The sequence below is a fragment of the Plecotus auritus genome (assembly GCF_963455305.1).
Source record: "Plecotus auritus genome assembly, chromosome: 10".
NCBI classification, from domain to species: Eukaryota; Metazoa; Chordata; class Mammalia; order Chiroptera; family Vespertilionidae; genus Plecotus; species Plecotus auritus.
Genome location: NC_137785.1, coordinates 19,831,268 through 19,843,435, shown reverse-complemented (window position 1 = coordinate 19,843,435; position 12,168 = coordinate 19,831,268). Strand labels below are relative to the sequence as shown.

The window sequence follows — 12,168 nt, the reverse complement described above, 5'->3', positions numbered from 1 at the left end:
CACCTCCCGCCATGCCTTCCTGCTTGGGGTCCTGGCCGTAGGGCTGGGCGTATGCACATGTGGCAGCCCTGGTGACCCTGGCTACCTACCTTGCCTCCTGAGACTTGCCCTAGCTGCCCCTGCAGCCCCCACCATGAACCAGAGGCCGGTGACCCAGAGCATACATTGGCAGAATGAAGAATCCGGGTGGATGTAGCAGTGTTAGCATCCAGCAATGCCCCCCATCCCTCCCCCTTCCTGTCCACTGCAGTGTGAGATTAAACACCAGATGCTCTTGTAGTCAAACCTGTATCAGTCTGTGTGTGGGGGAGGTAGGGCTGGGAGCACCTGACAGGCTGTCCCCAGGGTGCTCCCGGACACCTCAGAGCTGGAGAAAGAGGAATCCGAGGGATGAAGGGTTTCCAAGTTGCAGAATGTTCTTTACAACTGAGGGTGATCAGCAGAGAATTAGAACCGGGTGCCAAGGACTTACTCCTCCACACGTTAGGTGTGTGACCTTGGCCCGAGTAACTTCTCTTTGAGCCTCACTTTTTGTCATCTGCAAAATGGGACTAATTTTCCCCCCTGGGAAATGGGTCACACATGTAAAAGGCAGTCTCCTTTTGGGCTCTTTCAACAAGTGGCTGAAAATCAACTCAGATCACCTTACACACACACACACACACACACACACACACACACACACACACACACACACACACAAAGGGAAGATGAGGCAGAGCAGGATTCAGGACTCAAATGAAATGCATGTTCTGATTTCTCCATCTTCTTGGCTCCATTCCATGCAGGCTCCCCCTTCCGGAGAAAAATGGCTGCGGTAACTCAAAGAACTACAGAGGCTCCTTTCCCAGGGGCCCACTCAGAGGCAGCCCCAGTTGAATCACACGGCCTGACACTGGGGGTGTGGGTAGGGAGAGAAGGGAGCCTTACTTAAGGTAATATCAAAGTGCTGGCTTCTGGCAGGTAGAATGGAGCTCTGCCATGAACAGCGCTTTGCAGAGGGGCAGATATGCTCACTAAATGGGGCTTAACATTACCAAGCAATGAGTGACAATCCCGTTTTCTCACTCCGTTTACTGCCATCCGTGGATCTTCCTAGAGCACTTCCTCATTTGGCATTCTGCTGAGCATTTTATGGAGCACAATTGCAAGCTAGGCATATTTATGCATTTCCTTCCTTTCAGGGATGAACATGGCACCACCAAAGGGGCAGTTGTGGGAACTGTGAGCTAGTTCAAACAGGCACAGGGCCCATCACCAATCCCCAAACGTAAGCGACCAATGGGACCTAGCAACCAGGTGGCCCACTTGTGGGAGTTATTCCTTGGTTGATGCTCACATATTCTTGGTTCCTGCCCACTAAATAAAAGGATGGAGGAGCAGTCAAATGGCAACTAAAAAGGTCCCGGTGTATTTCCAAATGCCCCCTAGGGGGTGCTACCAGCCCTGAAAACCAACAGACCTGTCATATCCCTGTGCAGATGGAGAACCACGGTTGTGTGGCCTCCCTGGGTTTGTGTGAATATCTAGGGCCTGGGGCGGGGCTGAGTGGGATCCATGCTCCGTTGCTGGCAGCTAACTGGCTTGAGCTTTTCTTCATCTTAAAATGTGGACTTAAACAACAGCCCCACCTCACTGGGTTATTGGGCTCAGAGATGGACCCTCTCCAAGCCCATGTTCTCTCCCAGACCATTTTTCTTCTGTCCTCATGTGCTCAGCTCCAGCCAGACTGGCGGCCTTGCTGGTCCTCGACTTCCATGGGTCTCTTTCTGGGGCTTGTCCCCCATGTCTATGAGCCTGCTGCCTGTCTCCCTCAGCTATCCCCTCTATGAAGGTGTCCCTGACTGATGTATTAAATTTGCCTTCCCCCAGCCCCCTTCCCTGCTTGTTAGTTTGGTCATAGCATTTACCGTCATCTGACAAACACCAATTTTATTTGCCCATCACCCCTGTGCTCCTTGAACCTGGGTTTCCCGTTCACTATTGAGAAGTGGGTGCTCAATAGATATGTTAGACTAAATGAATTCATTCAATAAATGTGCAATCCTAGTAGTGTTTTCCCAGTGGGGGTGTCCGTGTCCCTCAACCCCCAACCCTGGGGGGCTGCAGATAAGTGCTCTCCTCAGGTGGTCAGGTTAGGGGCCCTGCAGCTACAGGCCCACAAGCTCCCCAGGCACACAAGGATGGAGAGGCAAGGCTGGGCTGCTGGTTTATTTTGTGCTTGAGGTAGTGGGTGATGGCAGCGGGTGGGGCACTTTGCCCCAGCTTGCCTCAGCTCTTGGAGTAACGCCTCTGCAGTGATTCTCGGTAGAAGCGGAAGACGTGTTGTGAGGCAGCTTGGGCTGCAGCCAGGCACTGCTGGAGCTGGGTGGGAAGAGACTGGTCAGTGCGGGGGATATGGGGGGCATCCCCGCACCTACATGGCCTGGCTGGCCCATCTGATTTTTCTGGCCCATCTGATTTTTAGGGCCCACAAACCTACCACTTTCCCCTTCACCTGGCCACCCTCCCACCCCCCAGGTGAGGCAGGCGGGAGGGGATTATTCCAAGTGCATCTCTTTCTTCTCTACTGAAGGCCCTTTTAGAGGGGAAGTGAAGGAAAAAAGAGAAAGTGAGGGGTTCAGGAACCAGCTTCCGGCAGCTCCAGGGCCTCACATCAACGGGCTCAGACATTCTGACATCTGGAAGAGACCGTAGCTCTGGAAACTTAAGAGCTCAGCTCATGGAATTGGAGAGATCCTAGAATTTTAGAGCCACAGGCCCTGTGACTCCAAATAACGTTGAGAGCTATGGAATCTGAGACCCCAAATCTGTTTTGCCACATATCCCTAGATTCTCAGGAGCCCAGAATGGAAACGCTCTTAGAGACCATTTGGCCCAACAGTTTCCAAACTCTTCAGACCTGGGATGGGGGAGGGGAGCACTGCTCAGAACTGGAAGCTGGTGGGGGCCTTCAGGTACCTCCTCCTGATTTCAACCTGAGCTCCTCTTCTCTTTTCCTGTCTCATTAATTGGGCTTCCCCTTTAAAATTCTCACAGAGGTTTCTGTGGCTACAAAGTTTACAAACTCTATTTACAGAAGGAATGCAAGGAGGGGGTTTTCCCTGAATCCCTGAGTGTAGGGCAGAGTTGGGACAACACGTGGCGGGGGGGGGGGGGGGGGGGGGGGGGGAGAAGGCGGGGGAGGGGAGGGAGGAGGAGAGCTAGGGTTCACCCGCATCTGCATGCTGGTACCTCAGCATTGGAGTAGAGCCCCTTGGTGGTGGACATGAGCAGCTTCTGGTCCACACTGTCAAGTGCAAACGTCAGAACTGCTCGGGCCTCCTAGAGATGAGGGAAAGAAGGTGAGGGACCTGGACTCTCCCCTCAGACACAATCTCAGCTGATCCCAAGAAGGGACTCGCCTTCCCTGCAGGCAGGTACTCTTGCATGGAGTGTGGCTGTTTGTCTATATACTACCCCTCCTAGCTTCCCCTGCCTTTCCTCTGGGTCTACACCTGATTCCATCCACATGGTCCTGACAGGCTGCCGAGCAGTATTCCTGTCCTGTAGGGTGGTCACAATGCACGTCATTTACCCAGTGCCTCCCTGTTCCTCTGGTGGGAGACTGGCAGGAGGGACAGCATCCAGGTCCTCACTCTGATAGTGGCAGGTGCTATGGTTGTGGCAGCTGCCTCAGTAGCCATGGCGGTGCGACAGGTTCTGGACTTCTGTAGCCAGTGCAAAGCCAGGATGTCTGTGCACCTAGGATGTCTGTGCACCTAGACCTGGCTGCAGGGATGCCTTTAACAGCTTAAGTGCAAGTTGGCTGTAGGCTCTTGATCTCTGGGTGACCCCCCTTCTTCCTTTTTGCTCCTTCAGCTCTTCCAACACTGTTGTAACCAGTTCCCTGCATTCAACTCTCCGTGGGAAATCCTCCAGGTGGTTTCTGCATTTCTGACTGGATGTGACTGGGCAAATAACTCAAAGTAACCACAGCCCTAGGACACTGTGAACTTGAGTGGATGAGGAACGCTCCCTCCTCCTTTGCTTCTGAGCCTCTTAAGATGTAAGCACAGAGCTTAAGGGGCCAGCTGCAGCCTCAGGCGAGATGCTGGCCAGAGAATGGATCTGATATGCAGAAAAGAGCAGGACTAAGGAAGAAAATCCTGATGGCGTCTGAGGCTCTGGCTCTGGCTCAGTCTCTGCTCTTCCTGAGTTTGGCACTGAATGTCAATAAATTCCCTTTTTGCTCAAGCAGTTTGAGTTGGGTTTCTAGCACTTCCCTGATGAGCAGAACAGACCTTGCTAGTTGGGAGTGAGCTGGTAGCCAACTGCTGTAGAGAAGCGCGGCCTAGAGGAGGAGAGGGACAGGGTCCTGGCAGCCAGGCCTGGAGCCCAGGAATGTGGTAGGCAGCCAGCCAGCCGCCACCGTGACAGCCCTTCACCACCCTGGCCTTCACACCTACCTTTTCTTGCTTGGCTGTGGGGTCCAGCACGAGAGTCCCATCAGAGTCCAGGGCACAGGTGACCCCACAGAAGAGGGCTTGCATCGGCACGCCTGCGTCGACCAATGCCATGCAGGTGGCGTTCAGGCAACAGGCCATGAGCTGAGTGCCACAGGGAGTGGTTAAGAGTTCCTACTGCAGGTCTGGCCAGCAGAGTGTGTCCTTGCCTCCACCCCCAGCCAGTGCTGTGGCTGCATCCCTAACTGGTCACAGGAAGGCAGCATGGCAGAGTTCCAAGTGGTTCTGGGATCAAGTATCCTTGGATTCCAGAACTGACTTTGTGACCTTGAGCAAGTGACTTACTCTCTCTGAGCCTCAATCAGGGATCAGGATATTCAACAGTTATGTAATGGCATGTGGCCAAGCACCTGTAGGGAATGAGTGCAGAGAGGGGGAGAAACCTTCCAGATCACCTGGGAGGTATTGGCAGAGCCAGGCCTGGAGCCTGGGAATCTGGCAGGCAGGCAGGCAGCCGGCCGCCACCATGACAGACTGGCAGGGACATGGAGGGAGGAGTCATTATCGCTGCCCGCAGGGAGCCCACCATCCAGGGGAGGGGTGTGGCTGTGGCGAGGTGGAAGGCAAGTACAAGGCTGAGCCAGACAGCTGGACCCACCTGTTTGCTCCCCAGGTCTATAGAGCAGGTAAGGGCCCAGCTTTAGAATCAATCCATCCCACCTCTGCCACTGACCCTCTATTACCTCCCTCTGAGCTTTGGTTTCCCCCTCTGTGAAATGGGGATACAATAGCTCTTCCTTCCTCCTGTCTATGAAAAGCCTATTTCTGGTCCTCAGCCTCAACCTGCCGCCCAAAGATGAACTGTTGGCCCAACTACTCTGCTTGCTCAGGGCTCTCCCAGCATTGAGTCTCAAACATAAGCTCAGGGTCAGAGTGGAGGTCAATGGCACAGGCTTTGGAGTCAGGAGTGAGTGTGAATTTTGTCTCTGCTGTCTTCAGCTATGTGACCTTGGACAAGTGACTTCCCCTCTCTGGGCCTAGTTTCCTCACCTGAAACACAGGAACATAAGAATTCCATCTGCCAGGGGCCTTGGGCTGTGGAACCACATGATTTGGGTTCAAGTCCTGGCTCTGCCAATTACTAGTTATGTGAGTTGACTCTGTTGTGTAGATTAAACGGATTAACATGTGTAAAGCACTCAGAATAGTGCTTGACACACAGTAAGCACTCAAGCTGTTTGCTAATCTTTTTCAACAAGTTGGTGCCTGTCAAGTGTTAGGCGCTCTTGTCCATCAGCAAGGGAGGTGACTAGGGAGATTCTGGAGAACTTCCTGGAGGAGGTAGCTTGGGAGAAAGGATACAGAGCCAGCATCGCTGATGACCTGCAGCACGATGGTGATGGAGGTGCGGGGGTGCAGCGCCCCCAGCACCACCGCTTCACACGTGTTCCTGATCAGCCGCTCCCGGCTCTTCTCTGCTACACCTGGGGAAACCAGGGTGGGGAGGACCTGCAGTCTCAGCCTGGGTTGGTGCAGGACACCGCATGGATGACACGGGATTCTGAGTGGGCAGGAGGCAGGGCCTGGCTGCTACCCACCCCATCCCTGCCACCTGCAGCATTTAGCAAGGGAGCCTCCTGGGGGAGGAAAACCCGAGTTCCCATGTCCCATGCTACTGCCCAGGCCCATTCAGTGGGCTCAGTTCACAGAAGTGAGGGAGATGGGAGTTAGAGAGCAGAAAAGCAAATTAATGGAAAGAAGGGGAGATGGAGCCAGGAAAGAGGAGAGGAAGGGAAGACTCAGAGAAACAGAGAGAGGCAAAGAGAAAAGTAACAGAAGCATAGACACAGAGACTCAGAGGCAGAGTTGGAGAAAGAGACAGAAATAGCTGAGGGGAAATGAGGGGACAGTAGAGACTGGGGACAGCAGTGAGGGAGGAGTTGGGCGGGAGGTCCCAACAGAATGGACATCTGGAGACCAATTACCAGGCAGCCCGATCTTCGGCCTCAGGATCACTTCCAGTGTGGCCTTGTTGAAGATCTCTTTGCTGACTTTCACCTCAGCTGGCCCGTACACGCCTGCCAGGACAGAGGTATCCCCTAGGGAGAGAGCATGGAGGCCTCACTCACATGTGCCCTGCCTCGGAGCCTTTAACAGTGTGGGCGCTGAGGCAGATGGCCAGGGTCCCCTCAACCCCCATCACTCTGGTCCACCATTTGTTGGCAGTGATTCTTTGAGCACTTGCTTCATTCCCTCCCTCCACTTCCTCACTGTAAAATGGGGATAGTAACAGTATCTCCCTCACAGCATTGCGAGGATGAAATAATCCATGACACTGCCTGGTACATGCTGAGTATTCAACAGGCTTTAGTAATATTAACTTTAATAGGAAGTTCTTAGCACCTTCCTTTTTTAAAAATATATTTTTATTGATTTCAGAGAGGAAGGGAGAGGGAGAGAGAAACATCAATGATGAGAATCATTGATTGGCTGCCTCCTGTGCACCCCACACTGGGGATCGAGCCGTAACCTGGGCATGTGCCCTGACTGGGAAGTGAACCGTGACCTCTTGGGTCATAGGTCAATGCTCAACCACTGAGCTACACCGGCCGGGTTAACCTTCCTTCTTCTTACTGCAGCTGGTCTCGACTGCGCACAAAGCTTCACCCAGCCCCACTCTCCGCCCTCACCCAGACTCTTGTCCCCAAACTCTGTAGCAGTCAGGAAACCTAAGAAAGGGATAAATCTCTGGGTGAGGGTCCTGGCTGCTGCTTATTTCCCAGAGTGGGTATGGACCAGAGAAGAGAAGCAAGACCTGGGAAATAAAAAGCCTGGCTTGTAGTTCTTTCTGTCCGCCTCCTCCTGGCTCTGCTCCCTTGGCTGATTTTTTTTTAAAATATATTTTATTGATATTTCACAGAGAGGAAGGGAGAGGGATAGAGAGCTAGAAACATCGATGAGAGAGAAACATCGATCAGCTGCCTCCTGCACACCTCCCACTGGGGATGTGCCCGCAACCAAGGCACACGCCCTCGACCGGAATCGAACCCGGGACCCTTCAGTCCGCAGGCCGACGCTCTATCCACTGAGCCAAACTGGTTTCGGCACCCCTTGGCTGATTTTGATCACTTCTCTGGACCTCAGTTATACCATCTGCAAAATGGAGGGACTGGACTACAGCAGTGGCTTCCAAACCCTTCTGACCACAGTTCCCAAGAAATACATTTTACAGCGGGAATCAAAACGCCCACAGACCTGCGTGTGTGTAAACGGAACAAAGGCCTCACAGAACACCTGACCATTACTGCTTTGACACACTGCTATTTTTCTACTTGATTCCAGCAAAAACGAATGCAGTGCTTCTCAACCCTGACTGCACATCAAAATCACCCCAAAGCTTTAAATAACGGATGCCCAGAGCTGCACAGGCCATTCTGATGTGTGGTGAGGAAGGGGGGACCTGCGACCTGCAACGTGAGGAAATGAGCTCAAGCAGTGCTTTCAAACACTGGTCTGCAATCAGAACCCCGCAGCACTTAGTGAAAAATGTAGAAGGCAGCCTTAGCAGGTGTGGGTGCCTTCAGGCTCTGCCTTTTAAGCTGACCAGAGGTTCTGAGGCCAGAAGCACGTGGAACACACGTTCCAGGGTCTTCAAGGACTCCCCTTGTACCAGGTCCCGGGGCTCTGGGGTTTTAGAACACAGAAGAGGCTACCCTTACCCGTGTTGCTAAGTTCTAAGACATTTGAGGCATCTGAATTCAGCAAGAGAGCTAAGCCTATGGGTGGGCCTGAGATGGTTCCCAGTTGGGGCTGTTTTTCCTGGGGTTGGGAGGAGAGACTGCTGCACTACCGAGGGCTTCTCTGTGTTCTAGGAGAATTTGCCCCAAGGGGGGAAGTTACCTAAGAGAATTAGATCCATGATGGGGTCTTCATTCCTGTTACTCCAGATGAGCTATCTGTGGTTACAGGGGTCCCTCCCCTCTCACCTTCTCCACGACAGAGCTCCAACAGTTCTCTGGAGCAATTCTCTACCCGCATCCATCTTCAAGTCCTGCCCCACAGACCTGATCCTCTTAAAGACAAACTCCCAAAGAGCTGTCTCAACTCACTGTCTCTTTTTCCTCCTTGACCCCACCACTCCACTGGAGCAGCTCTTGACAGTGCCCACACTGTTAAGTGCTTCACATACATCCAAACTGTCAACCCACAGGTCCATTCCATCCTCATAGGATGCAACCTGTCAGTGGGACTGAGGCAGCGGGCTGGCCCTTACATCTCAAACACGTTCTCTGGGCTCCAGGTCACTGCCCTCTCTCGGTTTTCCGCATCCCTTACTGGCTCCTTCTCAGTGTCTTTTTGCTAGCTCCTCACAGTGAGAAGACTCAGGGCTTAGTCCTGGGACCTCTTTCCTTTCCCATCTATACTCAGTTTGTTGGCGATTTCATTTCATCAAGAGCTCAAAATACTATCTATAGCCAGAGGATTGCAAATTATATGTCCGTATTGGGTCTCACTTCTGAATTCCAGATTTGTATGTCCAACTGCCCAGTCCACCTTGACACTGTGATATCCACTGGCCAACACAAACTTCGTATTCCAGACTGAATACCTCATCTCTCCCCAGCACAGCTGATCTGGGTAAAAAACTTAGTGCTGTCCCTTTCTTCTCAAACTCCAAAACCAAACCATCTGCAAATTGTGTCAGTTTTACCTTCAAAATATATCCAGAGTTTTACAACTTCCATTGCTTCCACTCTAGTCTGAGCCATCATCATCTCCCCATTTCCCCCATAACCTCTACAGGCAGCACTGAAGCCAGAGACTTTGTTGAAATATATTCAGATCATGTCACTCTTCTGAGCAAAACTTCCAAGGGCTCTCATCTCATTTACTAGGCCTTATATGATGTGCAAGCCTGCTTACCTCTCTCCAAAACCTCCTCGCGCTGCTGCAGCCATATTGGTCTCCCGACTTCCTCAAGCATACCAGGCAAGTTCTGCCGTAGGGCCTTTGCACCTGCTGTTCTCCATGCTTGGTATACTTTCCCTCCTTATAGTTTCAGGGTTTGCTACCTTACCTTTTCAGGGGTCCTCAAACTACGGCCCGCGGGCCACATGCGGCCCACCGAGGACATTTATCCAGCCCGCTGGGTGGCGCTGCCTGTCCTGCTTAGCAGCCGACTCGTCCCGGGCCCGCAGTGTGCATAGGAATTTGTTCATAGTTTTTTTTTTAAACTATAGTCTGGTCCTCCAACGGTCTGAAGGACAGTGAACTGGCCCCCTGTTTAAAAAGTTTGAGGACCCCTGCTTAGGTCTTTATTCAAATGTTACCATCTCATTGAGGCCTTTCCTGACCTATTTAAGATTGCAACCCTTGCCCTGGCTGATGTTCTCAGTGGTTAGAACATCGCCCTGTGCATTGAAGGATTGTGGGTTCAATTCCCGGACAGGGCACATACCCAGGTTGCAGGTTCTATCTCCAGTCGGGGCATGCATGGGAGGCAACCGATTGATGTTTTCTCTCACATAGATGTTTCATTCTCTCTCTCTAGAATCAATGAAGAAAAAAAAAAAGGAACACACAAAACATATCCTTGAGTGAGGATTTAAAAAATAAAATTGCAACCCTCTCTGGCACACCCTATTCCCCTTTCCTACTCTATTTTTCTCTGCAGCATTTTACTTATTTACTGTCTGTCTTCTTGATTAGAGTGTAAACTTCATTAGATCAGGGATTTATTTATATATTTATAGAGGAGGAGAGAGGGATAGACAGATAGAAACATCAATGAGAGAAACATCACCAATTGGCTGCCTCCTGCACACCACTTATTGGGGTTAGAGCCTGCAACCTGGGCATATGCCCTGATCAAAATTCCAACCAGTGACCTTTTGGTTCATGGTTCAATGTTCAACCACTGAACCACACTGGCCAAGCAGGGATTTATTTTAAAGATTCTTCACTAATTTTTTAAAAAAAATATATTTTATTGATTTTTTACAGAGAGGAAAGGAGAGGGATAGGGAGTTAGTAACATCGATGAGAGAGAAACATCGATCAGCTGCCTCCTGCACACTCCCTACTGGGGATGTGCCAGCAACCAAGGTACATGCCCTTGACTGGAATCGAACCTGGGACCCTTGAGTCCGCAGGCCGACGCTCTATCCACTGAGCCAAACCGGTTAGGGCTCTTCACTAATTTAAAAAATATATTTTTTATTAATTTTTTTTTTTTGAGAGAGATGAAGGTGGTCGGGGGGGGGGAGAAAGAGAGAGAGAGAGAGAGAGAGAGAGAGAGAGAAACATTGATGTGAGAGCGGAACATTGCTCTGCTGCCTCCTGCACGTCCCCCCTTGGGGATGGAGTCTATTACCAGGGCATGTGCCTTGACCGGGAATTGAACCAGCAAGCCCTCAGTGCACAGGATGACACCTAACCAACTGAGCCAGACCAGCCAGGGCTAGGTCAGAAATTAAAAAAAAATTATTGCTATATTCTCAGTGCTTAGAACAGTACTTAGTACAAATACATATCTATTCAATGAATGAAAGCAGGTTTGTAACTGAGTAGAAGGTAGTGCCCTGGGAGGACTAAAGCATCTATGGGGGTGATCATTAGGCCTATCTCCAGAGGAATATTTACCTGGGTCAGGAAGTCTGAAAGGTATTTAGCTAGAGGAAGGGGATGGTAAGATCTACCCCAATCTCTGGAATATTTATTCATATGGAGAGAAGTGTATCCCAGTCAAAGGGATATTTACCTGATTGGTGGGGTAGGTGTGGGGAAAATCTTTTTCAACCCAGGGTGTGGACATCACCCTCAATCTGAAAAGTATGTACTTGGGTGAAAGATCTGCCATGGCAGGAGTAACTAGGCCTGTAATGGTGATCTGCCAGGCTACAGGGGGTTTATACAAATAGGCAGGTTTGCCTCAGTCTGGGATGTATGGACCTAGGGTATGTGTGTGGGAGGCGGAGAAGGAATCTAATCAAGGGGTTATTTACTCTGGTGAGATTTTTCCTATTCTGGAGTATTCATGCTTGTGGGAGGTCTGCCCCTCTCTCCTGATATCTTCTCCCTTCAAGTCGCGAGGGAGAAAGGGAGGGAGGGAGAGGGGGGAGCAGAGAGAGAGAGAGAGGTACCCTAGAGTAGCTAGTAGTATTCACCTGGGCAAGAAGTTCTGTACGAGGCCAGGAGGAACATTAACAGGCTAGTATCAGAGGAGGTGGGCACTCCTTTGCAAAATACACCATAGCCATTCCCTAAAACAAATACGATCTGGATGAACGTGGCCCGGGCAGTATCAAGTTGGATTAAGTTCTCACCTTGCAGGAACGAGGCAGAGCCATCCGGCCGGGACAGCAGGTTCTGTTCGCAAGCAAAGTGCCGGAGGCTGCAGCCGGGACCCTGAGGACCGGAATCTGTTCCATACTCAGTGCGGATCTTGGCGTCAGACTGCATTGCCCGATTCATCCGTCAACACCACGAGTGTAGTCGCTTCCGCACAGAAGCGCGCGCCGGCGTGCAGGCTGCGTCCCCAGTGCGCACGCGCCAATCCCGCCCAGAACCCTGGGCCTGCACGTGTCTTCCCGTTTACTAACAATTTGATTCCTCCCACTCCCGCCTCGAAATTCAAGAAAAGCCATTGGACAATGGAAAAGAGGGGGCGGTCCTTGGCCAGGGCTAGTCCTACCCGAGGCTCCGGGCCTTAAAGCCGCGAGGC

At 51.5% G+C, this 12,168-nt stretch overlaps 1 protein-coding gene across 1 annotated transcript; it reads right to left on the bottom strand.

Moving 5' to 3' along the window:
• Nucleotides 1-2,185: 2,185 nt before the first annotated feature.
• On the bottom strand, nt 2,186-12,059 carry EXOSC5 (exosome component 5). The gene is made up of 6 exons (XM_080644731.1): nt 11,771-12,059; nt 6,431-6,544; nt 5,808-5,929; nt 4,449-4,589; nt 3,235-3,324; nt 2,186-2,364 (listed from the first exon to the last, which is right to left on the bottom strand). Exons 1-6 carry the CDS (start codon nt 11,916-11,918, stop codon nt 2,272-2,274), a joined length of 708 nt encoding a protein of 235 aa, XP_080500857.1. The 5' UTR covers nt 11,919-12,059; the 3' UTR covers nt 2,186-2,271.
• Nucleotides 12,060-12,168: the final 109 nt, after the last annotated feature.